This window comes from Pristiophorus japonicus, chromosome 9 (assembly GCF_044704955.1).
Source record: "Pristiophorus japonicus isolate sPriJap1 chromosome 9, sPriJap1.hap1, whole genome shotgun sequence".
Taxonomy (NCBI): domain Eukaryota; kingdom Metazoa; phylum Chordata; class Chondrichthyes; family Pristiophoridae; genus Pristiophorus; species Pristiophorus japonicus.
In genome coordinates, this window is record NC_091985.1 from 117,519,190 (window position 1) to 117,546,507 (window position 27,318).

Sequence of the window (27,318 nt, forward strand, 5' to 3'; positions counted from 1 at the left end):
TTTATACAAGGGTCATTACAGGTTTTTCAGAGTCGTTTTGCAGATTGCAGGGAGCTCGCTCTGTGCTGTATTCTAACAATGTATATTAGTCGTGTATTTTAGAATACAGTATTGCATTGGAAGTTAATCTGATTGGATTAGCTGACATAGAAAAAGGGGAAATTGCTCTAATATAAGAATTCCAACAATTAAATAAATAAGTGGTTATTGATGGTTTCAATACAGACACAATAAATTGTTAGAGAAGCAGTCCATGTGATTCTTGGCTATTTGTAAAGATATTTTTTCTCTACAGCCCTTCATTTCACACAACATTTACATATGAATGGCTGACCTGCTCAAAGCTCTCAATTAATGTTGTGATGCATTTACATTGTAGAGAACTCCATAAAAAAATTGTTTTTGTTTTTTCTTGGCTTTCAGCATTCAGGAATCCATCCCATTTAAGAGAGGTTCCTTTCCTTAGTATCTGCTAAGATGCTGGGTACTGTCGAGACTACCTATTTTATATTGTAGGTTGGTTTCCACAGCAGCAGTAACAACATAAAAATAACTGAACTTTGCCACACTATCTGGGTTCTGTATGTTCACAAGTGACAGGAAAAAGTATGAATAGAGCAGAGAGCAGAGAATTGCTTTGCTGCCCTGCACGGATGGCTTGAGCTGCTCAGCCTGCCAGTGGCCAGAAAAAAAACATATCTGCCTTTAACAGCAAACGCACAATCTGTTTACCTCGCCTTTGAAGGTGGCACTGCCTCTGGAGGAACCCACAGAAACTAATCCTTTTGATGGTGTGCATCGCCTGTGGACAATAGTGCCACTTCATTTATATTGCTGGCTTGGCACTGGTGACAGAGTCACTTTCAGTGACAAATTAGTAATGTAAATTGAGGCATGAGATTGGGAACTCATCACATGAGATTGCAGAGAGAAACCCACAGTGCATCCTTATTTTCAGTGACAACATCCCAATTGGATGGGTAATTGTCTGACCTGCAATGCTTTTAGAAAATTACTCATGTGAACCTTTGCTCTTGGCGAAAGGATTTGGGTCACATTGGCTAAATGGCTCAAATGATCCAGCTCTCTTATTATTTAGTAAAAGCCATTTACAATCTAATCGTAACATTAAAAATTTGAAGCAAATAAAATGTAGATACTGAGTACTTGCTTCGTGGGGTGCAATGACCATTATAATTAAGCAGTAACATTTGGGAATCCTACAGTTTGAAGCTATTAAGCAGCTCCAATATGCTGAGTAAATGCCTAGGTGAAGATGCTTGTATACTAGAGGATTCCCAAGTTTATTGCTCTTATGCCAGGTTTTTAATTAGCAAGATTGCTTAACAAAATGTCTGTTAGGAGAGAGAATCTGGTATGCTACAGCTCCTTTTTGAATTGATCAGCTTGTGCAAATAAATTCTGTGTGACGTAGTACCATATACATTCCTACATTACAACAGTGACTACACTTCAAAAGTATTTCATGGCTGTAAAGCACTTTGGGACATCTTGAGGTTGTGAAAGGCGCTAGTAAAACCTGTCGTAGCAGCCCTGCCAGCAGCTGTAAATATGAAGACCTGCAAAAAAGATAAGTTAAAGTTTTTATTTTTTAATTCTTTTTCAGCGATTCAATAGATAAGTGTCTTGTGAATGTTTCGTGAATTTTTTTTGTTTTTTTTCAATTTTTTGGGAGATGTTTTTCCTCCCTCTCAAGGCCTTTCTCGCAGCGGTATCTGCCTCGGACTAAAATTGCCGAAATTCGTGGTTTGCGTCGTGAATCCTAAAGCAACGCCGATTTTTACCACTGTGCAAATTAAGGCCTGAATATCGGGGCTGATAGTGATAGCGAAGCGAAAACAGTAACTTTGGCGAAAAAGTACAGTTTTCGCTGAGAACTGAATTTCTAGCCCCTAGTTCCTTTTTCTTGCCCTTTTGCCAAACCCTTAAAAAAAAATTGAAATATTTATCCACTTCCTTTTTAAAAACTATTATGGGGTTTGCATCAACTACCATTACTGATAGGGCATTCCATGTTTGAACAATCCTGTTTTAAAAAAAATGCTCCTAATCTATCCCTTCTTTTGTTGATCTTAAACTTATGCACTCTCGTTACCAATTCACCTGTCAGTAGAGATAGTTTTTTCCCCCAAATTACCTTATCAAAGCCTCTCAGTTTTAGATCTTTATTAGATCTCTTAACTTTCTTTGTTCTAAAAAAACCCTAAGCCTTAGGGCTCAATTTTCCCCAGTATTTGCACTGGTTTTTTTGGAGCAGGCTGCTTTTTCTGGCCTAACTTAAAAATCCCCAGTTTCCCCAATCAATTTGCACCAGTGTAACTCAGTTCGTTACGAATTTTTGTTTTTTTTTCAGCCAGAGGGGGCGTAACTAGCCACCTATGCCACTTCTGGCCATTTAGGGAAGTTTGGCCAGCTGAGACTTACTTCAGTTCTGATTAGGCCAGCGTATGTGGCCTGTCCTGAAAAATCTTCCCTAGAGTTAAGGAAATCAGCGCAGCAGATGCCCGGACACACTGAAAGAATTGAAAAACACATAGCAGCAACTTGCCTCAACCCCGCCCGAAGGCTGTCCGGTCCCATTCTCGGACCCTGATTCACACACACACAGTTCGATCCCATTCCCTGTCCCCGGTTCACACACAATCCGGTCCCATTCCCTGTCCCCGGTTCACACACACAGTCCGGTCCCATTCTCGGACCCTGATTCACACACACAGTCCGGTCCCATTCCCTGTCCCCGGTTCACACACAGTCCGGTCCCATTCCCTGTCCCCGGTTCTCTCACACAGTCCGGTCCCATTCTCGGACCCTGATTCACACACACAGTCCGGTCCCATTCCCTGTCCCCGGTTCACACACAGTCCGGTCCCATTCCCTGTCCCCGGTTCACACACAGTCCAGTCCCATTCTCGGTCCCTGATTCACACACACAGTCCAGTCCCATTCCCTGTCCCCGGTTCACACACACAGTCCGGTCCCATTCTCGGCCCCTGATTCTCACACAGTCCGGTCCCATTCTCGGTCTCCGGTTCACACACACACAGAGAGAGAGAAAAAGAAAGGGGGAGAGAGAGATTCACTTTGCAGCCTCAGCTTGCATTGTGTCCCTGGTTACCATGGCAGCCCAATCTTTTTAGCGCAGATCAAGGCTCCACCCCCAAAACTAAAGGTCGGGTTAGGCCACGCCAAAATGAAGAGATCCAACGGGGAAACTTACAACACTTTTTTTTGGCGCACTTGGGCCCCAAAAAAATGGCGCAACTCAAGTACGCCAAAAAAATGCTTTGGGGAAAATTGAGCCCTTAGTTTTTCTAATCTTTCCTTGGAATTAGAGGCTATGCCTGGTGGAATCTTAGTGAATTTCTTCATGCCCACCCCCATCACCATGGCCATGACATTCTCCCTAAAGCAAGGTGTCCCAAACCAGGCACACTATTCTAACTGTGTGGCCCCACAACGTGACTCTTCTAAACAGTACCCATTGTTCTCTACCCTTCAGATAATTTCTGATCCATTCCCTAATTTTACTCTGAATCTCCATAGGTTGTATCTTATCTTTTAGCCTTTCATGTGGAACTTATAAAATGCCTTTTGGAAGTCTATGTACACAACTGTGGGGGGTTTACCAAAGTCTATTTGATTTATCATTTCCTCAAGGAAATTGGTCAAGCAGAATCTTTCTAGTCTAAAGCCTCATTGACTTCTGTTTACTAGGTTGTTGTACAAATAATCCTCAAGTTTACTGCTGATAATCAATATTTTACATGGAATGGAAGTGAGACTAATGGGTCTGTAGATCACATGTTTCCAACCATTGATAATCCTAAATCTCCTCTCTAGACTGTCTCAGCACTCTGGGATAAATACCATCTAACTCTGGGAATTTATTTGTTTAAAGTCTTGAATTTTTGAATTTTGCATTGGCACTGGTTTTACGTGAAGGGCACATTCTTCATTTTTTCCCTTGTGAATACTTTTATTCAGAATTTTAACTTTGGTTCAATGGTGGCCCTCTCGCCTTTGAGTCAGAGGATCAGGAGCTCAAGAATTTGAGCACATATTCTAGGCTGACAGTCTAGTGCAATACTGAGATAGTGCCGTACTTTCAGTGGTGCCGTCTTTCGGATGAGACATTAAACTGAGGCCCGTCTGTCCTCTCAAGTGGATGTAAAAGATCCTATGGCACTTTTCGAAAAAGAGTTCTTCCGATTGGTTATTTATCTCACAACTGATTGTGGGAACTTGCACACTTCCCTACATTATAACAGTGATGGCACTACAAAAGTAATTCATTAGCTGTGAAGAACTTTGGGATGTCCTGAGGTCATGAAAGGTGCTCTATAGATGCAAGTTAATTCATTTCTTTCTTTAGAATATTTACTATTTCACGCTCATGCTCTGTTTCAAGCCTGTTTGCATCTTTTAATATTCTCACTTCTTCTAATAGTCCTCTTGCTATTGTAGAACTGAAAAAATGTTTTATTATTATGTTTTGCCTCTGCAGCTTTGCTTTTTTCTAGGTCTCTCTTTGCCCCTATGATCAACCTTTTGACATGTTTCTGCATGTTGCTGTATTCATCCCAGTGAACCTTCTGAGCTTTCTACCTGCAAGATTTGTAAAGGTCATTTTTCCTTTTTATGTCACTTTTAATTTGCTCGTTAATCCATTTGCTTGCTTAGTCTGAATCTGCTGATTCTAAATGTGTAGGTATCCTGCATACTCAGCAGTAATCCTTTAAAAGTGCTGCAGTAGTTTTCTACTGAACTGTTGACTAACATTCTCCTCCAATCCATTTGCTTTAGTTCATCGCTCATTTCTTTGAATTTAGTCCTATTTAAGTTATATACCCATCTCCTAGTCTTTGGTATATCTGAATCCCAGATCCATGGTGAACTTTGTTTTTCTCTGGTTGCCATCCCCCAAGGGTGCTCCAACTTCCAATTCCTCTGTGTTATCTGGGCCACTTATGAATACAAAGTCAAAATGAACACTGGCTTCCTTTAGCCTCTGCGTTTTAAGCAGTCATGCATTATATTTACCAATTCAGGTTCTAAAGTGCTTGGGTTTCCCAATATATAATTGGTTGATTGAAGTCTCCCATTAAATGAACTTTCCTTTACTCAACAACTTCATTATCTTTATACATAGAAACATAGAAAATAGGTGCAGGGTAGGCCATTCGGCCCTTCGAGCCTGCACCACCATTCAATAAGATCATGGCTGATCATTCCCTCATTACCCCTTTCCTGCTTTCTCTCCATATCCCTTGATCCTTTGGCCGTAAGGGCCATATCCAACTCCCTCTTGAATATATCTAACGAACTGGCATCAACAACTCTCTGCGGAAGAGAATTCCACAGGTTAACAACTCTGAGTGAAGAAATATATCCTCATCTCGGTCCTAAATGGCTTACCCCTTATCCTTAAACTGTGATCCCTGGATCTGACTCCCCTAACATCGGGAACATTCTTCCTGCAACTAACCTGTCCAATCCTGTTAGAATTTTATATGTTTCTGTGAGATCCCCTCTCATTCTTCTAAACTCCAGTGAATACAGGCCCAGTCGATCCAGTCTCTCCTTATATGACAGTCCTGCCATCCCAGGAATCAGTTTGGTGAACCTTCGCTGCACTCCCTCAATAGCAAGAACGTCCTTCCTCAGATTAGGAGACCAAAACTGAACACAATATTCCAGGTGAGGCCTCACCAAGGCCCTGTACAGCTGCAGCAAGACCTCCCTGCTCCTATACTCAAATCCCCTAGCTATGAAAGCCAACATACCATTTGCCTTCTTCACTGCCTGCTGTACCTCCCCTTTTCCTAATCTGCCGTCATTCAGATAATATTCTGCCTTCATGTTTTTGCCACCAAAGTGGATAACCTCACATTTATCCATATTATACTGCATCTGCCATGCATTTGCCCATTCACCTAACCAGTCCAAGTCACCCTGCAGCCTCTTAGCATCCTCCTCACATGTCACACCACCACCCAGCTTATTGTCATCTGCAAATTTGGAGATATTACTCTCAATTCCTTCATCTAAATCATTGATGTATATTGTAAATAGCTGGGGTCCCAGCACTGAGCCCTGCGGCACCCCACTAGTCACTGTCCCTGCCATTCTGAAAAAGACCCATTTATCCCGACTCTCTGCTTCCTGTCTGCCAACCAGTTCTCTATCCACGTCAATACATTACCCCCCAATACCATGTGCTTTAATTTTGCACACCAATCTCTTGTGTGGAACCTTGTCAAAAGCCTTTTAAAAGTCCAACTATACCACATCCACTGGTTCTCCCTTGTCCGCTCTACTAGTTACATCCTCAAAAAATTCTAGAAGATTTGTCAAGCATGATTTCCCTTTCATAAATCCATGCTGACTTGGACCGATCCTGTCACTGCTTTCCAAATGCGCTGCTATTTCATCTTGAATAATTGATTCCAACATTTTTCCCACTACTGATGTCAGGCTAACCGGTCCATAATTCCCCATTTTCTCTCTCCCTTCTTTCTTAAAAAGTGGTGTTACATTAGCTACTCTCCAGTCCATAGGAACTGATCCAGAGTCGATAGACTATTGGAAAATGATCACCAATGCATCCACTATTTCTATGGCCACTTCTCTGGCACTCTGGGATGCAGACAATCAGGCCCTGGGGATTTATCGGTCTTCAATCCCATCAATTTCCCTAACACAATTTCCTGACTGATGAGGATTTCCTTCAGTTCGTCCTTCTTTCTAGACCTTCGGTCCCCTAGTATTTCCGGAACGTTATTTGTGTCTTCCTTTGTGAAGACAGAACCAAAGTATTTGTTCAATTCGTCTGCCATTTCTCTATTCCCCATTATAAATTCACCTAATTCTGACTACAAGGGACTTACGTTTGTCTTCACTAATCTTTTTCTCTTCACATATCTATAGAAGCTTTTGCAGTCAGTTTTTATGTTCCCAGCAAGTTTCCTCTCATACTCTATTTTTCCCCTCCTAATTAAACCATTTGTCCTCCTCTGCTGAATTCTAAATTTCTCCCAGTCCTCAGGTATGCTGCTTTTTCTGGCCAATTTATATGCCTCTTCCTTGGATTTAACACTATCCCTAATTTCCCTTGTTAGCCACGGTTGAGCCACCTTCCCCATTTTATTTTTACTCCAGACGGGGATGTACAATTGTTGAAGTTTTTATCCATGTGATCTTTAAATGTTTGCCATTGCCTATCCACCGTCAACCCTTTAAGTATCATTCGCTAGTCTATTCTAGCCAATTCACGTCACATACCATCGAAGTTACCTTTCCTTAAGTTCAATTAGCAAAATGTTCCTCCTTATATTGACTTGATCATTTGTAGCATGCACCTTGAATTGTTTTCACATCTGGATTAGTTTGTAATGTAGCTTTCCCCCTCCCACAGGATCGACTTAATTTACCCCCCAGTTCTCCCTGACAAGAATAACTACACCACCTCCATATTTCTGTCCATTCTGTACCCCTGAATGTTAAATTAATTTTCATCCTCAGGATTTAGCCAGGTTTCTGATATTCTCAGCACATTGTATTTCCCTACTGCCACAATAGCTACTAATTCCAGCATCTTAATGCTAATGCTTCTAGCACTCATGCACATTGTAGATTTGCATCCTTTAACGTTTTGTGTTTGCTTTTTCCTGGGCTTTGGTACATGTATCCTCCAATTCACTGAGATTCACTAATATGTCTGTTTATATATTTAATATATTATTTTGTGTATGTATGTGGTGAATCTCCCCTGCATTGCTCACATAAGTCTGTCTCTTACCTATCTATCATCTTTGTATTGCTCTTTCTCTCTTTGTCTTTTCTTCTGCTTCTCTATTTCTTTTTTGCTTCTCTCCATTCTTTTCTCTTCTGCTCTCTCTTCCCTTTCAGATGGGAGGATATGGCATGACGTGGCAAGGAAGGGAACTGCTGACAGCTGCAGGCTACATTTTCAAGTGGCAGGTGTGCGTAAAGTTTGGCTTACAGTCCACAGTGGGCTCTTTTCCATCCCCTCCCTCTCATCCCGTTCCTCTTGCTTCCCATCACCCTTCTCTCCTACCGCCCTTCTCTCTTATACCCTTCCTAATCTTTTTCCTTTTTCGTTCCATCATCCCATATTCTTTCCTCTCCCTTGCACGCCTGATGCCCTTCCTTTGCTTCCCCGACTCCTCGCCCCTTCGAGCCCTATCCCCACCCCTTCGTCCCCCAGTCGCCGCTCATCCCCTAATCCCCAGTCCTCTTTTGTTATTCCTTTACCCTCCATCTTCATTCACCTATCTCTTTCCCCATCAATTGCCCTTGCCCCTCTATTCCAACCACCAGTCTGATGGGAAAGTTGGGAACCAGTCTTTTGCATATTATAATATGATATGCAGCGAATGCATCAAAATTGCTGGGCACTGTCCTTTTCCACTTTAATCTTCATTGGAATAGTCGAGAGCGCGGCCCCGGCTCAGCAGCTGTGTCCCTGGTGACCCAGTGGCAGCTCAGTTTAGCTGTCACCCTAGGAGGAGCGGCCGACAGCCAACTGTCCGAGTCAGGGAATGAAGGTGTTCGGGCCCCCGGCGGCGTTCAGGCCTCTCCGGCGGCGACCAGATGTTCGGACTCCTGGCGGCGTCCAGGCGTTCGGGGCCCCCGGCGGCGTCCAGACTCTCCAGCGGCGTCCAGGCGTGTGTGAGCCCCCCCGACGGCGTCCAGACCTTTCCCCGGCGGTGTCCAAGCGTTCGGGCCCCTTTCGGAGACGACTGGGCCTCTTCTTCCCCGCAGTGCCCCAAGTGTGGTCTAACCAGGGCTTTGTGCAGCTGCAGAGGGCTGGCGGCACCCATGGAACAGTACCAAGGGAGGTAGCTTACTACTGACTTTCATTTTAAACTTTTAAACAACTTGGGAAACTTTTAAACAACTTGGGAAAACTTTTAAAACTTCGGGAGAAACTTTTAAACAACTTGGAGAAACTTTTAAAACCTCTGGAGAAACTTTGAAATAACTTGGGGAAACTTTTTTTTAAAACTTCTGGAGAAACTTTTAAACAACGTGGAGGAACTTTCAAGAATTATTTTCTTTTAAAAATGTTTGTTAAGGAATACTGTACCCCAATCTAACTAGAAAATAGTTTGGTGTGTTTTATTAGCATCATTTTCAGTCACTTGAAACCGTGTTACTCACGGCGACGCTCGGCGAGCAGGTGTGCCTCTGCCCAGGCGACCGAAATATCACCCCCCCCCCCGCGGCGGGCTCTCATCTCTCCAGCAGCAGGTCTACATCCCTCTCCTCGTCAATGGCTGGACCTCCTTCCCCACTGGTGACCTGGCCTCTTCTACTGGTGGGCATCACGGCTATGACTCTTCCACCCTCCCACTCCTTGCTGACCTCCCACTCGGAACTCCAGCAAACAACTGACGTTCCTAATGCCTGCCCCCAACCAAGCCTCGGGCCACCTATCATCAAGTGCACTACTCGGCGCAGAGCTTGCGGCCAACATCTCGCCGTAGGCAAATAAGCTCATACAGCAGTGCCTGGTCTCCAGTCGTCTTGGGCCCCCTTGCCACTGGACCAAGATCTTGCTCAGCTAAGCCCGTGTGGTAGCCGGTGTGCAACGGCCACCACACGTTAAAAGAATTCATGCACAGGCATCTTCCACTCTGTTAACATGATGTTGGGGACCTGGAACGTCAGGACCCTCATGGATAACTCCAACAGCGACAAGCCGGAACGTCGCACCACCATAGTTGCCCGGGAACTTAGATGCTTTGACATTGGCATCACCACCCTAAGCGAGACCCGACAGGCAGGGGAAGGCCAGCTCAAGGAACAAGGTGAAGGTTACACCTTTTTCTGGAAAGGAAAACTAGAGGAAGAACGCCGCCTTCACAGAATCGGCTTCGACATTAAAAATGAGCTGGTCGACCGCCTCAAAGACTCCCTCTGCGGGGTTAACGAACGCCTCATGACTCTTCGACTCACCCTATCTCAGAACCAATGCGCCACAGTCATCAGTGCGTACGCCCCAACACTCGATGCAATGGATGAGACCAAAGAGGGTTTTTATTCCAACCTCGAAACATCTCTGTCCCACGTCCCCGCGGGCGACAAACTGATCCTCCTCGTTGACTTCAACGCCAGGGTCAGCAAAAACACAGCCCTCTGGGGAGGCGTGATTGACAGAGAGGGGGTAGGGAAAGCCAACTCCAGAGGTACCCTACTCCTGACAAAATGTCTAGAACATGAACTTCTCATCACCAACACCCTGTTACGCCAGAGGGACAAATACAAGGCATTGTGGCAACACCCTCGCTCTAAACACTGGCACCTGTTCGACTATGTCATCGTCCGAGCCAGGGATCGCAAGGATGTGCGATTCACCCGCGTCATGACAGGAGCTGACAACTGCTGGACGGACTACCGCCTAATCCGATCCATCATCAACATTAACATAGCCCCAAAGCAGAGGGGACAGCAGAAGCAGTGCCACAAAAAAGTCAATGCCGGGGCACTTAAAGACCCAGCTAAGAGAGCCCTATACCAGTGCCTCACAGCTAACCTGACGTGCCTTGATAACCCTGAGATGCTGAATGCCCTTAGCGCTTGGTCTGCCCTCCAGGTCTCCATAACCAATGACTGCGAAGAGACACTTTGTCACTCAACCAGAAAACACCAGGACTAGTTTGATGAGAATGATCAGGAGATCCAAGAACTAATAGATCGCAAGCGCAAAGCATTTCTGAGCCCCAAGTAACAACCCAACTCTGGAGCAGCAAAGCAATATTACAGGCGGCTCAAGGCTGAGGTCCAACAAAAAACCCTGGACCTAAAGAACAGGTCGTGGATGGAGAAAGCGCAGATGATACAACAACCAGCCGACAGCCATGATGTGCGAGGATTCTTCGTCGCAGTCAAGGCCACCTACAGTCCAAACTCCTAAGGCCCCACCCCACTGCTGGCCAAGAATGGGGAAACACACATCAAGGACACCGAGGCAGTCAGGACCCGCTGGAAGGAGCACTTCGAAGATCTCCTCCACCGAGACTCTGCCTTTGACTCGAGTGTTCTCGACTCCATCCCGCAGCATGCGACCCGCCACCACCTCAGTGAAACCCCAATGTTGCACGAGGTAGGAAAAGCCACAAGACAGCTCCAGAACAATAAGGCTACAGGTGTGGATGGAATTTCTGCTGAGGCGCTAAAGTATGGCAGAGAGGCACTGTTAGCGCGGATACATTACATCATCTCTCTCATCTGGAGGGAGGTGAGCATGCCGGGAGATCTCAGAGATGCAGTGATCGTGACCATCTTTAAAAAAGGGGACAAGTCAGACTGCGGCAATTATAGGGGAATTTCCCTGCTATCAGCCAGTGAGAAGATTGTCGTTAGAGTCCTCCTGAACCGACTTCTCCCCGTGGCCGAGTCACAGAATGGATTTTGTCCCCTATGGGGCACAACGGACATGATCTTTGCAGTGCGACAACTGCAAGAAAAATGCAGGGAGCAGCGCCAGCCCTTATACATGGCCTTTTTCAACCTTACAAAGGCGTTTGACACTGTCAACCGTGAGGGTCTATGGAGGGTCCTCCTCCGTTTCGGATGCCCCCAAAAGTTTGTCAGTATCCTTCACCTGCTCCAAGACGACATGCAGGCTGTGATCCTTACCAACGGATCCATTACAGACCCAATCCATGTCCGGACCAGGGTCAAACAGGGCTGCGTCATCACTCCAACCCTCTTCTCAATCTTCCTCGCTGCCTTGCTCCACCTCACAGTCAACAAGCTTCCCGCTGGAGTGAACTACACCACAGAACCAGTGGGAAGCTGTTTAACCTACGCTGCCTCCAGGCCAGGTCCAAGATCACCCCAACCTCTGTCGTTGAACTGCAGTACACGGACGACGCCCGCACCTGCGCACATTCTGAGGCTGAACTCCAGGATATAGTCGACGTATTTACTGAGGCATACGAAAGCATGGGTCTTGCGCTAAACATCTGTAAGACAAAGGTCCTCTACCAGCCTGTCCTCGCCGCAAAGCACTGCCCCCGAGTCATCAAGAGCCATGGTGCGGCCCTCAACAACGTGGATCATTTCCCATTCCTCGGGAGCCTCTTATCAACAAAAGCAGACATTGATGAGGAAATTCAACACCACCTCCAGTGCGCCAGTGCAGCCTTTGGCCGCCTGAGAAAAAGTGTGTTCGAAGACCAGGCCCTCAAATCTACCACAAAGCTCATGGTCTACAGGGCTGTAGTAATACCTGCCCTCCTGTATGGCCCTCATGTCCAGTAGACACCTCAAGTCGCTGGAGAAATACCATCAACGATGTCTCCGCAAGATCCTACAAATTCCCTGGGAGGACAGGCGCACTAACATCAGCATCCTCAACCAGACCAACATCCCCAGCATTGAAGCACTGACCACACTCGATCAGCTCCACAGGGCAGGCCACACAGTTCGCATGCCAGGTACGAGAATCCCAAAGCAAGCGCTTTATGCGGAGCTCCTTCATGGCAAACGAGCCAAAGGTAGGCAGCGGAAACGTTACAAGGACACCCTCAAAGCCTCCCTAATAAAGTGCGACATCCCCACAGACACCTAGGAGTCCCTGGCCAAAGACCGCCCTCAGTGGAGAAAGTGTATCCGGGAGGGCTGAGCACCTCGAGTCTCGTCGCCGAGAGCATGCAGAAATCAAGCGCAGGGAGCGGAAAGAGCGTGCAGCAAACCTGTCCCACCCACCCCTTCCTTCAATGACTATCTGTGCCACCTGTGACAGAGTCTGTGGCTCTCATACTGGACTATTCAGCCACCAAAGAACTCACTTCAGGAATGGAAACAAGTCTTCCTCGATTCCGAGGGACTGCCTATGATGATGATAATATGATAATACTATAATCTACTTAAAGAAGCTTTGTGCCTTGTGGGGAAAATGAGGGACCGGGCACAGGATAACCCAAGAATGGGCAGGTCAGCAATTGCCATTGGCCAGCAGGGGCCAGTGGCCTGAGAAGGACAGCCATGGGACAACCCAAGGGCACCCACAAGCATCATTAGTGGCCCGAGCACGCAGCCAGTGGCCTGAGCAGTGCAGGGGACGAGGGAGAACATGGTGATGATGGCCCGTGACCTGAGTTTTGATCAGGGTGGAAAAGAAGGGTGAACAAGGGGTGGGCAAGCACTGAGGCCTTAAATAAACAAGTTTAAATACACTTTATCTGGCCAAGGTAGCGCTTATTTGGCACAGGAAATATAATTTAAATAAAATCCAAGTTAAATGTACTTACAGCGCCACTGAGGCATGGAGCTGGTCAACAGCTTGGATGAGCACCAGTCCTAACGGTCATATTCTCCTTCTCTGTGCTGCTGAGACCTTGGGTCACTGGCTGTCCTCTCGCACACTGGCAAAGATTGCCTGCGTGCCCACAGGATTTCCCACACGACATCCATGTCCCACTCCGGCCACTAGCCACCTGCTTGCCTGATGACAATGCTCACCTTCCCACCCTTGAGCCATGGAACACTGAAAGTTAAGTATAATGGTAAGTCTGTTACAGGTTGAAAGTAAAACCCTGGCATGTCGGATATAGTGTTACATAAAAATTGTGATGCAAGTAAAATATGAAATGGATATGAAGTGCATTTTATATGGAAACGTTTTAATATATTACTGGTCGATGTCCTGTTACGCAGCCACAGTAAAGCCAACATGTAGTCTTCGGGTGAAAGGGAGTGATACTGGGCAATAGCTGAGCCAGCATGTGCAGATGTAATGCGGTCTCTGTTTTAAAGTATATATTCTCAAAGGCACATCCCATTGTAAATAAGGATGTCAAAATTTATAATGGTAATATAAAAATGTCAATGTATGACTTCAAAATAGGGACTAAATTATATCTGTGTGTCCTGGTCCAAGAATTATACACACACACCAATCATGGGAATTGCACGTGGGGGTCAAGACGTTCTTTCCCCGTCTATCCCCATCCACTCACTCGATTCCTCCCTCGCCTCCCCCAGCTCCCTCGCCCCGCTCCCTCGCCTCCTCGCCCCGCTCCCTCCTCTCGCACCCTCGCCTCCTCCTCCCGCACCCTCATCTCCTCCTGCACTCTCGCCTTCTCCTCCCGCACCCTCGCCTCCTCCTCCCCCGTTCCCTCGCCTCCTTCTCCCCCGTTCCCTCGCCTCCTTCCCCGTTCCCTCGCCTCCTCCCCCCCGTTCCCTCGCCTCCTCTCCTCCCCCCGTCCCCTCGCCTCCTGCACCATTCCCTCACCTGCCCCTTTCCCTCACCTCCTGCCCCGTTCCCTCGCCTCCTCCCCCCGTCCCGTCGCCTCCTCCCCCCGTCCCCTCGCCTCCTACCTCCGTTCCCTCGCCTCCTCCCCCCGTCCCCTCGCCGCCTCCTCCCGTCCCCTCGCCGCCTCCTCCCGTCCCCTTGCCTCCTCCCCTCCCTCACCTCCTCCCACTGCCTCCCTCGCCTCCTCCCCCGTTCCCTCGCCTCCTCCCCTCCCTCGCCTCCTCCCCCTCCCTCGCCTCCTCCCCTTTCCCTCGCCTCCTCCCCTTTCCCTCGCCTCCGCCCCTTTCCCTCGCCTCCTCCCCTTTCCCTCGCCTCCTCCCCTTTCCCTCGCCTCCTCCCCTTTCCCTCGCCTCCTCCCCTTTCCCTCGTCTCCTCCCCCTCCCACCCTCACCTCCTCCCCCTCCCACCCTCGCCTCCTCCCTCGCCTCCTCCCCTTCCCTCCCTCCCTCGCCTCCTCTCCCTCTCTCCCTCGCCTCGTTTCCTCGCCGACGCCTCTCCCCGTTCCCTCGCCGCCGCTTCTCCCCGTTCCCTCGCCGCCGCCTCCCCCGTTCCCTCGCCGCCTCCCCACCGTTCCCTCGCCTCCTCCCCATCTCTCCCTCGCCTACACAAGCCCTCCGTCCCTGACTCGCCTCCTCACCCTCCCTCCTCACCCTCCTTCCCTTGCCTTCTCACCCTTCTTTCCTTCCTCCCTCTATCTCCCCTCCCTTCCTCTATCTCCCCTCCTCACTCTCCCTCCCTTGCCTCCTCCCCCTCCCTCCCTCGCCGCCTCCTCCTCCCTCCTTCGCCTCCTCCCCCTTCCCTCGCCTCCTCCCCCTCCCTCATCTCCCTGCCTCCTCCCACCGCTCCCTCGCCTCCTCCCCACCCCTCCCTCGCCTCCACCCCCTCCCTCCTTCGCCTCCACCCCCTCCCTCCCTGCCTCGCCTCCTCACCCTCCCTCCCTTGCCTTCTCACCTTCCCTCCCTCCCTCCCTCTATCTCCCCCTTCCCTCCCTCCCTCCCTCGCTCCTCCTCCCCCTCCCTCCCTCGCTCCTCCTCCCCCTCCCTCCCTCGCTCCTCCTCCCCCTCCCTCCCTCGCCTCTTTCGCCCTCCCTTCCTCGTCTCCTCTCCCTCCCTCCCTCACCTCCTCCCCTCCTCCCCTCCCTCCCTCATCTCCTCCCCATTCCCTCGGCTCCTCCCCCTCCCACCCTCGCCTCCACCCTCTCCCTCCCTCGCCTCCAACCTCCGTCCCCCTGCCTCTCCACCTCACCCTCCCTCGCCTCCTCGCCCTGCCTCGCCTCCTCACCCTCCCTTCCTTCCTCTATCTCCCCTCCCTCCCTCCCTCCCTCTATCGCCCCTCCTCCTCCCTCGCCTCCTCCCCTCCCTCGCCTCCTCCCTCCCTCGCCTCCCCTCCCCACCCTCGCCTCCCCTCCCTCCCTCCCTCGCCTCCTCCCCTTCCCTCCCTCATCTCCTCCCCTCCCTCCCTCCCTCACCTCCACCCCCTCCCTCCCTGCCTCGCCTCCTCACCCTCCCTCCCTTGCCTTACCTTCCCTCCCTCCCTCTATCTCCCCACCTCCCCTCCCTCCCTCCCTCGCTCCTCCTTCCCCTCCCCCTCCCTCCCTCCCCTCCTCCACTTCCCTCCCTCTCCCACCCTCGCCTCTTTCGCCCTCCCTTCCTCAGCTCCTCCCCCTTCCACCCTCGCCTCCACCCTCTCCCTCCCTCGCCTCCAACCTCCGTCCCCCTGCCTCTCCTCCTCACCCTCCCTCGCCTCCTCACCCTCCCTCGGCTCCTCACCCTCCCTTCCTTCCTCTATCTCCCCTCCCTCCCTCCCTCTATCGCCTCGCCTCCTCCCCTCCTCCCTCCCCTCCCTCCCTCGCTTCCTCCCCTTCCCTCCCTCGCTTCCTCCCCTTCCCTCCCTCGCTTCCTCCCCTTCCCTCCCTCGCTTCCTCCCCTTCTCTCCCTCGTCTCCTCCCCCCTCCCTCCCCGTCTCCTCCCCTCCCTCGCCTCCTAACCCCTCCCTCCCTCGCCTCCTAACCCCTCCCTCCCTCGCCTCCTAACCCATCCCTCCCTCGCCTCCTAACCCCTCCCTCCCTCGCCTCCTAACCCATCCCTCCCTCGCCTCCTAACCCCTTCCTCCATCGCCTCCTAACCCCTCCTTCCCTCGCCTCCTAACCCCTCCTTCCCTTGCCTCCTCCCCACCCCTCCATCGCCTCAACCCCCTTCCTCCTTCGCCTCCACCCCACCCCTCCTTGCCTCGCCTCCTCACCCTCCCACTCTTGCCTTCTCACCTTCCCTCCCTCCCTCTAACTCCCCTCCCTCCCTCCCTCGCTCCTCCCCCTCCCTCCCTCGCCGCCTCCTCCCCTCGTCTCCTCGCCTTCCCACCTTCGCCTCCGCCCCTCCCTCCCTCGCCGCCTCCTCTCCCTCCTTAACCTCCTCTTTCCCTTGCCTCCTTCCCCTCCCACCCTCGCCTCCTCATCCTCCCTCCCTTGCCTTCTCACCCCTCCCTCCCTCTATCTCCCCTCCTCCCCCTCCCTCCCTTGCCTCCTTCCCCTCCCTCCCTTGCCTCCTCTCCCTCCCTCGCCTCCTCTCCCTCCCTCGCCTCCTCCCCTCCCTCCCTCACATCCTCTTCTCTCCCTCGCCTCCTCCCCCTCCCACCCTTGCCTCCACCCCCTCCCTCCCTCGCCTCCAACTCCCGTCTCCCTGCCTCACCTCCTCCCCCTCCCTCCCTTGCCTTCTCACCCTTCTTCCCTCCCTCCCTCTATCTCCCCTCCCTCCCTCTATCGCCCCTCCTCCCCCTCCCTCGATCGCCCCTCTTCCCCCTCCCTCGATCGCCCCTCCTCCCCTCCCTCCCTCGCCTCCTCCCCCTCCTTCCCTCGTCTCTTCTCCTTCCCTCGTCTCTTCTCCTTCCCTCGTCTCTTCTCCTTCCCTCGCCTCTTCTCCTTCCCTCGCCTCCTCCCGCTCCCTTGCCTCCTCTGCTTCCCTCGCCTCCTCCCCTTCCCTCGTCTCCTCCCGCCTCCCTCCTTCGCCTCTTCCCCCTCCCTCCCTTGCCTCCTCTCCCTCCCTCCCTCGCCTCCTCCCCCTCCTACCCTCGCCTCCTCCCCCTCCCTTCCTCCCTCGCCTCCTCCCTCTCCCTCCCTCACCTCCTCCCCCAGCATGAAATAAGCCGATTGATTATCCAAGTGCTCTTTGGTGTTCCTTGCTCTTTAGTGGCATTTTTAATTGATTCAAAATTTTACAGAATTTTTCAGAAGCCAAAATATACCCAATTAATTTTGCTGGAAGACTATTCTTCTCAATGTTTCTTGATGAGGTTTATTTTCTTTCAATTATCTAATTTTCCAGACTAGTCTGATCAATCAGTGTAAAGAGAAATCCTGTTTGTGTTTTCTAGGGATTAAGATTAGACCCCTAATCATTTTAATGCTGGTGCTTGTGCAAGATATTTCTTGTTTTTTTTGTATTATAGTCTGTTCTAAATAAAACAGTGCTTCTTACTCAAGTTTATAATTTATTGTAGTGCTCATTTTCAAAAAGAGTGACAGAATAAATCCAGGCATTGACTGGTGTATCGGTCCACTCAATACTGGGTTAAGTAATCAAATCAATCAGGAATAAACTTGAACGATTTCCCATATAGGAACCAAGTGAATAGTAGTAAATATCTGTTCAGAAGGAGACGTTCCTACCTCTTTGAATCCCAGATGGACTGTGCAAACTGCTACCCTGTGGTGTACTCAAATTTCCATTAAGCCTTTGACAAAGTTCCATGCAAAAGGCTTGTACTAAAGCTTAAAGCAATGAGAAATGTGGGCAAAACCTGGATAAATCTAAGAAATTGTCTGAAGGGCAGCAAAAAGTCGATATTTGTTAGGGCTGGGCAAAGTGCTGAGTGGAGGGTCCTGAGGACCAGTGATGGGAGCCTGTTCCTAATTTATGTTAAAAACTGGTCAGATTCGCAGATCATACCAAACTGGAAGGACAGTTGAATCTGAGGAGGGAGGCAGCCAGGGCCTGCAAAACAAGTTGATAAAAATATCTAAGTATTTGAAATACCCAAACATGAAATTTAATATTGGCCAGTGTAAAGTGCACATAGGAAAAGAAATAGGTGCTATAAGTAATCCATGCATAATGTTGAAATAACTGTGGGTGAAATCTGAAAGTCTTGAATGCCAAGTCTACAATCACTTTAGAGATGCAATCAACCAACTGTATAGCCAACACAGTAAAGTACAAGTCAAAGGAAGTCATGCATAAACTGTATATAGTCCTCTAATCAGACCATACCTTGAGTATTACATCCAAATCTCCTTGCACAGGTGCAGGGGGCAGTGCAGAGAACTACAGATTGTTCATTTTAATCAGAGGGCTGAATTATGAGGAAAGACTTAAACAGGCTTTTCAGCCATCCAAGCATGTGACTGAGTGGGGACCTTGAAGAGGTCAATAGTAAAGAAACGGTAAATCTAGAACACTACTGCCAATTAAATTGCTTAAGGGAGCAAAGATTCAAACTAGCAAAAGCAAATTTAGGGCTAATCAGGAAGGCTTTCGTCCTACAAAGAGATCAGCACATGGAGTTTCCATGTAGTGTAGCAGAGGCCAAGAACCTGGAACCATTTAAAAATAACCAAATGCATTGTTGTGGAAGGAAGGGGGAGAGGTGGAGAATCTTTCTGGATAGATGGACTGAATGCCTTTTTCATTCATATCCACGATATGGTCTGATTCTATACTTTATATAGTTTAAGCTTCAACATCATTCATTTACTGAAGTTTAATTTCTTAGATTGGCTGCATGAGAAATTAAGTAATTTCTAGGTCATGAAGAATTAATGGAAAGGTATATAAATTCACCATGCTAGTTTTTACCTGTTTTCCTGATAGTAATATATTTATAGAACTATTATACTAAACAGGTCAGCTTGTTCAGTAAAGCATTGAAGTCCTTTTTTGAGAAACAAACTTCATCCTTTTGCCTTTTAAATCCCTATTTATTCACTAGAGACCATAATATCAAATGCAGTCTCACACTACAGCTGAGAATAATTGAACATTGTACGGTGTGCATACACCTGACTTTGCGTGCATTCTATGGAGAATAATAAACACAGGGTGTGCTGGAAATACACTGGGGCAGAAATTCCTACCTCCGGGTCCGTACTGAGGGTCTACGGACCCGGGAAGGCATCACAAAAGCCGGTTTTCAGCACACAATGCGAATGCGCTGAAAACCGGCTTTTCCGATCTGTCAAGCTGGAGCTTGACAGATCTTCCGTATCTCGGGAGCGAGGACATTTGCAAGGGCAAGATTGCGGGATTTACCCATTTCGTGCCCAGCAAATGTCCTCAAAACTCTTGCGCCTGATAAAAGCAAGTACATAGCCAACTTTTACAGGCGTAAGAGTTTTAAAATAAAATGATAAAAACATATTTTATTGTTTTTAAAAACCCTCCCCACTACAGTAAGTTAATTTTAAACCATAATTTTAAAAACTTTTTTTGATTGGAAAAATATATATTTTTTTAAATACATAACTAACTTTAATTTAAATAAATAAAAATATGTGGTGTTTTTTTTCTATTTTTTATTATTGGTTTTGTATGTTTTGGGGGCTGTTTCTCATTCATAATGATGGGAAATCCAACCTACGGAGATCCCATTATTATGAATGAGAACATACTTTACCTGATTGGCTGCCCAGAGCCATGTGATTCCAGCTCTAGGCCTGCACACATCCCGACGTGCACACATCCCGACGTGCACGCGCTGCGAAGCGCAGTCAGAGGAGGCCTCAGGACCGAGAACTCGTGGGTGCAGCAGGATAAGGTAAATGCGCATTTTTTCAAAAGTTTTTTTTACCCGATCGCCTGCAGGAAACAGAACTTGCATTATACATGGCACTACATAGGTGTTTTCAGATCACGGTGCTCTATGTATACAGAAAGTTTACAAGTACAGCCCGAGGGGAGTTTTATACTGATTCCAGCCTCTGGGTGTATCTTGGCGGAAGGGCTTTAAACTGTGGCCTTTCCCCACCGTGCCTTTGCAGCGACTGCACCAATTTTTAGTGCGTCCCTCAGCACGTACTCCTGGATCTTGGATTGCACCAGTCTGCAACACGCAAACGTGGACATCTCCTTGCTCTGGAAGACCAGCAAGTTTCGGCAAGACCAAAGTGCGTCTTTCACTGAGTTGATGGCCCTCCAGCAGCAGATGATGTCTGTCTCGTTGTGTGTCCCTGGGAACAGCCCGTAGAGCACAGAGTCCTGTGTTACGGAGCTGCTTGGAATGAACCTCGACAGCAACCACTGCATCTCCTTCCAGACCTGCCTTGCAAAGGGGCAATCCAGAAGGAGATGGATGACTGTCTCGTCCGCACCACAGCCAACTCGGGGGCAGAGTGCCGTGTCTCTGAAACCCCGGCTGTGCATGAAGGATCTGACGGGTAGGGCCCTTCTCACCACCAACCAAGCTACGTCTTGGTGCTTGTGTGAAAGCTCTGGTGATGAGACGTTCTGCCAGATGAGTTCGACAGTCTGCTCGGGGAACCACCCGACAGGGTCCACCCTCTCCTTTTGTAGGGCGTCCAGGACCTTACGTGCTGACCACTGCTCTATGGCCTTGTGGTCAAAGGTTTTTTTTCTGAAAAACGTTTCCGCGAAGGACAGGTGGACAGGCATGGTCCAACTGGTGGGGGCGTTTCGCGGCAGCGTGGCCAGACCCATCCTTCTCAACAATGGGGACAGGTAGAAGCTCAGCACGTAGTGACACTTGGTGTTTGCGTACTGGGGGTCTGTGCACAGCTTGATACAGCCGCACACAAAGGTGGCCATCAGGATGAGTGCCACGTTTGGAACATCCTTTCCTCCACTGTCCAGAGATTTGTGCATCGTGTCTCTGCGGACACGGTCCATTTTGGATCTCCAGACAAAGTGGAAGACGGCCCGGGTGACTGCCGCAGCACAGGAGCGTGAGATGGGCCAGACCTGCGCCATGTACAACACCGAGAGCACCTCATTCCTGATGACCAGGTTCTTTCCTGCAATGGAGAGGGAGGCAGTTTCCACCATCCCAGTTTTTGTTTCACTTTGGCAGTTCTCTCTTCCCAGCTTTTGGCGCACGCCCCATCCGCTCCGGACCATATTCCCAACACCTTCAGGTAATCCGGCTTAATGGTGACGGGAATAAAGGATCGGTCAGCCCAGTTGCCAAAGAACATAGCCTCGCTTTTGCTGCGATTGACCTTCGCTCCCGAGGCCAGTTCAAATTGGTCGCAGATTGTGAGCAATCTGCAGACCGACTGCGGGTCCGAGCAAAAGACGGTGACGTCGTCCATGTACAGGGAGGTCTTGACCTGAGCGCCTCCGCTCTAATGCTCTCATCCCTCTAATGCTCTCCCTCTAATGCTCTCATCCCTCCTGATGGACTCGGCAAAGGGTTCGATACAGCACACAACAAGACAGAGGAGAGGGGACAGCCTTGCCTGACTCCAGACCTGATCGAAAAGCTTTCGGTTTCCCACCCATTGATTAGAACTGCACTACTGATGTCTGTGTAGAGCAGTTGGATCCAATTGCGGATACCCTCCCCAAACCCCATCTTGGAGAGCACGTCCATCAGGTACGTGTGCGATATCCTGTCAAAGGCCTTCTCCTGGTCCAGGCTGATTAAGCAGGTGTCCACCCTCCTGTCCTGCACGAAGGCGATCGTATCCCTGAGTAGCGTGAGGCTATCGGAGATCTTTCTGCTGGGGACAGCGCAGGTCTGGTCCGGGTGGATCACCAGCTCCAGAGCAGACTTGACCCTGTTTGCAATGACCTTTGACAGGATCTTGTAGTCCACACTGAGCAGCGAGATGGGCCGCCAGTTTTTGATTTCCTCTCTCTCCCCTTTCTGCTTGTAGATGAGGGGATGATGCCTTTACTCATTGATTCTGACATACTGCCGGCCAGAAGCATACCCCCGTACACTTCCAGTAGGTCTGGGCCCATCCAGCCCCACAGAGCCGAATACAACTCGACCGGTAAGCCGTTGCTTCCGGGAGTTTTATTCGTCACAAGGGACCGGACAGCCTTTGTCATTTTCTCCAGAGTGAGCGGGTGGTCCAGACTCTCCCGTTCGCTGTCGTCCACTATGTCACTTAGCACCTGTAAAGAGAAAAGACAAGTTAACATTTTGGATACAGACTCTCCCTCAGAATTCAGTTCGATGGAATGGTCTCTTTTGGAAAGGTGAGTATTTCCAAAATTTTCTGTTTTACTTCAGATTTCCAACATTTGTAGATTTGTTAACTGCAAAGAGTTATAAATGTCGCTACTACACATCTAAGAATTCAGATTTAAAAACAAAAGTGAAATCTAGTGAAATTAATTATGCATGAACACAGTACCGGTGGAGTAATTTGTCAAGTCAAATCTGTCCAGTAAGTCTAAGCTATCAAGTTACATGACTATTAAAAGGAAATAGCCATGCCTTTTTAAATGATGCTATATGGTTATTCATTGCTGTCATTTGTTATAATGTGTCGCTATATCGCTCCTTTGGATATATATATATGTGTGTATATATATATATACACACACACACACACACACCAATCCTTGTCTTCCCCCTTTTCAGTTACAATGTTGTCATGAAATACTGCCCATTTAAATAGGGGAGACAACGAATGGCAAAGTTCAAAACTTCAAAAAAAAATCAGTGTTGTCTCGTGTAATACGGAATATGTATAACATTCTTCAAATATATTGTGTGTTACCATGCAACGCATTACATAATACAGTTGGTATTGATACTAAATATAAATGGAATGTATAATTGGCCTGCAATGTCACACATTGGTTTTCTAATAAAGTAATATTTGACTAAATTGTTTTCAATGATATTGCAAGTCTTAGTCTTTTAGCACATAGGCATAAATGAAGAGCATGTTCCCACAAGGGTAAGTCAGAGGACCAGTCAACCCCACACACTCTTAGACATCTTCTAGGCTTGTTTCAAGAATGTTATTGTTGGTGTGAACACATTATTTATATTCCTGCTCATCCAGTTAAAGAATTGCATGCAAGAACAAAATCATTTTGGATCGACGAAGTGAAGAACTTAAATTATGGAAAAGTGTTTTGCGTAGATGTGGCAAACTGGCGATAATAAGAATATAAGAAATAGGAACAGGAGTAGGCCATACGACCCCTCGAGCCTGCTCCGCCATTCAATAAGATCATGGCTGATCTGATCATGGACTCAGCTCCACTTCCCCGCCCACTCCCCATAATCCCTTATCCCCTTATCGTTTAAGAAACTATCTATTTCTGTCTTAAATTTATTCAGTGTCCCAGCTTCCACAGCTCTCTGAAGCAGCGAATTCCACAGATTCACAACCCTCTGAGAGAAGAAATTCCTCCTCATCTCTGTTTTAAATGGGTGGCCCCTTATTCTAAGATCATGCCCTCTAGTTCTAGCCTCCCCCACCAGTGGAAACATCCTTTCTGCATCCATCTTGTCAAGCTCCTTCATAATCTTATACATTTCGATAAGATCACCTCTCATTCTTCTGAATTCCAATGAGTAAAGGCCCAACTTATTCAACCTTTGCTCATAAGTCAATCCCCTCATCCCCGGAATCAACCTCGTGAACCTTCTCTGAACTGCCTCCAAAGCAAGTATATCCTTTCGTAAATATGGAAACCAAAACTGCATGCAGTATTCCAGGTGTGACCTCACCAATACCTTGTATAGCTGTAGCAAGACTTCCCTGCTTTTATACTCCATCCCCTTTGCAATAAAGACCAAGGTACCATTGGCTTTCCGGGGGTAGTTGAATAACCATCACGATGGTGCAATGGGCAGACGTTGCTGTGTCACCAGTTTGCCTCTATATATTAAAGTACATGTAGGATTCATGTGTTTTGATTTTGTAAAATGTAAGTGTAATATTTTTATTTCATCTCAATTTTGAACCATTTCAGGTTAAAGTAGAATATCTCTGGCTCTTCCACAGGAAGAATTGGTGATTGTGCTGTCTGAAGCATCATGTTTGTTATCATGGTGATCAACTTTGCAGTGAAATTGCGTTTTTGTCAATTACTGTGATGGCAGCTATTCAATATCTTCTAGCACCAAGATGAAGAGCGACGTCGGCAGTTGAGAGAGAGAGCTCGTCAGCTAATTGCAGAAGCTCGATCTGGTGTTAAGATGTCTGATCTTCCCAGCTACAATGAACTGACTACAGAAAAGTTGAGAGAAAGATCAAAGGCAGCTGGAGGTTAGTGAAACCTACAAGAGCAACTTCATATTTAGATATCTGTTTTTATTGTAAAATAATATACCGTTTAATGAAATCTCAGTGCAATCATTAATCGCCTGCATGGAGGCACAACTAATAAAAGAATTGAAGTGTAGACACCAATATTAGCGGAGAGTGTGCAGGAGGAGCACAGGGAAAACGCGGCGAGGCCAGGCTGATCTGAACAGCTGGGGCCTCATTTAACTCATCTGCTAGGGACTCCCACCTGGCAGAAGGCCGAATTAACAGCCTGGCCAGTGGGTGGGAGATGGGATTTAGGCTGGAGGTCGCAGCTTGGGGTCCGGTGGGAACAGTCCTCAGCGGTTAGTGCGGTGTCCAGTCATGATTGGGGGAGGAGAGTGGGTGGGTCTGCCTGCGATCAGGTGTTAGCCCAGTGCAAGGGAGGCCAAGGAGGAGCACTCCTGCCCCACAAGGAAATCTGAAAAAATAAATTGTAAACTTACCTTCTGGGCCTCTTCTGGCCTAGAATCTGGTTACTGGCAGGTCTGTGGGCCTGACTTTGGTTGCCAACCCTCCAGGAATGTGTCCAGCCAGAGTTCTGGATAACTATCCAGTACTTGCCACAAATGATCCACTGCTTTGTTTTCTGTGCCTCAGTACAGAAGCATCACAGTAAGAGACCTTAGCAGAACTACTGCCACAAAACATGAAAACATAACCAAAACTCAGACACAGTGGGGTAGAAATTCATCTGGCCCAGACTCAATGTTGCACAGGCAGTTCATGCCGTAACAGAAATGTTTTAGGCCAACCCAAAATTGGGCCTCATCTAAAATCTCCAGGCAAGTTACCAGAAGCATGTTGTGTCTCCACAGGCAACTCATCCTTCATGAGACCTCGTCCTCACCAGTCTACCTGTGGCAGATGCATCTGTCCATGACAGCATTGGTAGCAGTGACCACCGCACAGTCATTGTGGAGCCAAAGTCTCGTCTTCACACTGAATACACCCTCCATTGTGTTCTGTGTCACTACCACCGTGCTAAATGGGAGAGATTCAGAATAGATCTAGCAGCTCAAAACTGAGCATTCATGAGGCTCTGTGGGCCATCAGCAGAATTGTATTCCATCACAATCTGTAACCTCATGGCCCAGCATATCCCTTACTCTACCATCACCGTCAAGCCAGGGGACCAACCCTTCTTCAATGAGGAGTGTAGAAGAGAATGCCAGGAGCAACACCAGGCGTACCTAAAAATGAGGTGCCAACACGGAGAAGCTGCAACACAGGACTACATGCATGCTAAAAAGCAGAAGCAGCATGCTATCGACAGGGCTAAGTGATCCCACAATCAACGGATCAGATGAAAGCTCTGCAGTCCTGCCACATCCAGTCGTGAATGATGGTGGAACATTAAACAACTAATGGGAGGAGGAGGCTCCATGAATATCCCCATCCTCAATGATGGCGGAGCCCAGCACGCGAATGCAGCAGACAAGAAAGAAGCTTTTTCAACCATCTTCAGCCAGAAGTGCCAAGTGGATGATCCATTTTGGCCTCCTCCTGAGGTCCCCATCATCACAGAAGCCAGTCTTCAGCCATTCGATTCACTCCATGTGATATCAAGAAAAAGCTGAACACACTGGATACAGCAAAGGGCCCGGACAACATCCCAGCTGCCCAGGTATGTCCTGCCCACAAAAAGCAGGACAAATCCAATCTACTGCTCCATCAGTCTACTTTCAATCATCAGCAAAGTGATGGAAGATGTCGTCGACAGTGCTATCAAGCGGCACATACTCACCAATAGCCCAGTTTGGTTTCCGCCAAGACCACTCACTTGGAGCCTTGGTCCAAACGTGGACAAAAGAGCTGAATTCCAGAGGTGAGGTGAGAGTGACTGCCCTTGACATCAAAGCAGCATTTGACTGAGTGTGGCATCAAGAAGCCCTAGTAAAACTTGTCAATGGGAATTAGGGGGGAAACTCTCCAATGGCTGGAGTCATACCTAGCGCAAAGGAAGATGGTTGTGGTAGTTGGAGGTCAGTCATCTCAGCCCCAGGATATTGCTGCAGGAGTACCTCAGGGCAGTGTCTGAGGCCCAACCATCTTCAGCTGCTTCACCAATGACCTTCCCTCCATCATAAGGTTAGAAGAGGGGATGTTTGCTGATGACTGCATAATGTTCTGTGCCATTCGCAACTCCTCAGATAATGAAGCAGTCCGTGCCCGCATGCAGCAAGACTTGGATGACATTCAGGCTTGGGCTGATAAGTGGCAAGTAACATTCACGCCACAAAAGTGCCAGGCAATGACCATCTCCAACAAGCGAGTGTCTTAACCACTGTCCCTTGATATTCAATGGCAATACGATCGCCGAATCCCCCATCATCAATATCCTAGGGTCACCATTGACCAAAAACTTAACTGGACCAGCCACATAAATACTGTGGCAACAAGAGCAGGTCAGAGGCTGGGTAATCTGCTGTGAGTGTCTCACCTCCTGACTCCCCAAAGCTTTTCCACTTTTTACAAGGCACAAGTCAGGAGTGTGATGGAATACTCTTCACTTGCCTGGATGAGTGCAGCTCCAACAACACTCAAACTCGGCACCATCCAGGACAAATCAGTCCTCTTGATTGGCACCCCATCCACCACCTTAAACATTCACTCCCTCCATCACCAACATACTGTGGCTGCAGTGTGTAACATCTACAAGATGCACTGCAGCAACTCACCAAGGCTTCTTCAGCAGCACCTCCCAAACCCGTGACCTTTACCACCT

The 27,318-nt window shown here is 48.5% G+C and overlaps 1 protein-coding gene across 4 annotated transcripts in view; it reads left to right on the plus strand.

The window, feature by feature from the left end:
- ehbp1 (EH domain binding protein 1) overlaps positions 1 to 27,318 on the plus strand; it is a 499,650-nt gene that overhangs the window by 387,886 nt on the left and 84,446 nt on the right. For all 4 annotated transcript variants that reach the window (XM_070889745.1, XM_070889742.1, XM_070889744.1 and 1 more), the window contains one exon: positions 24,404 to 24,551. In XM_070889745.1, coding sequence (XP_070745846.1) covers positions 24,404 to 24,551 — 148 coding nt within the window. The remainder of the gene's footprint in view (positions 1 to 24,403; positions 24,552 to 27,318) is intronic.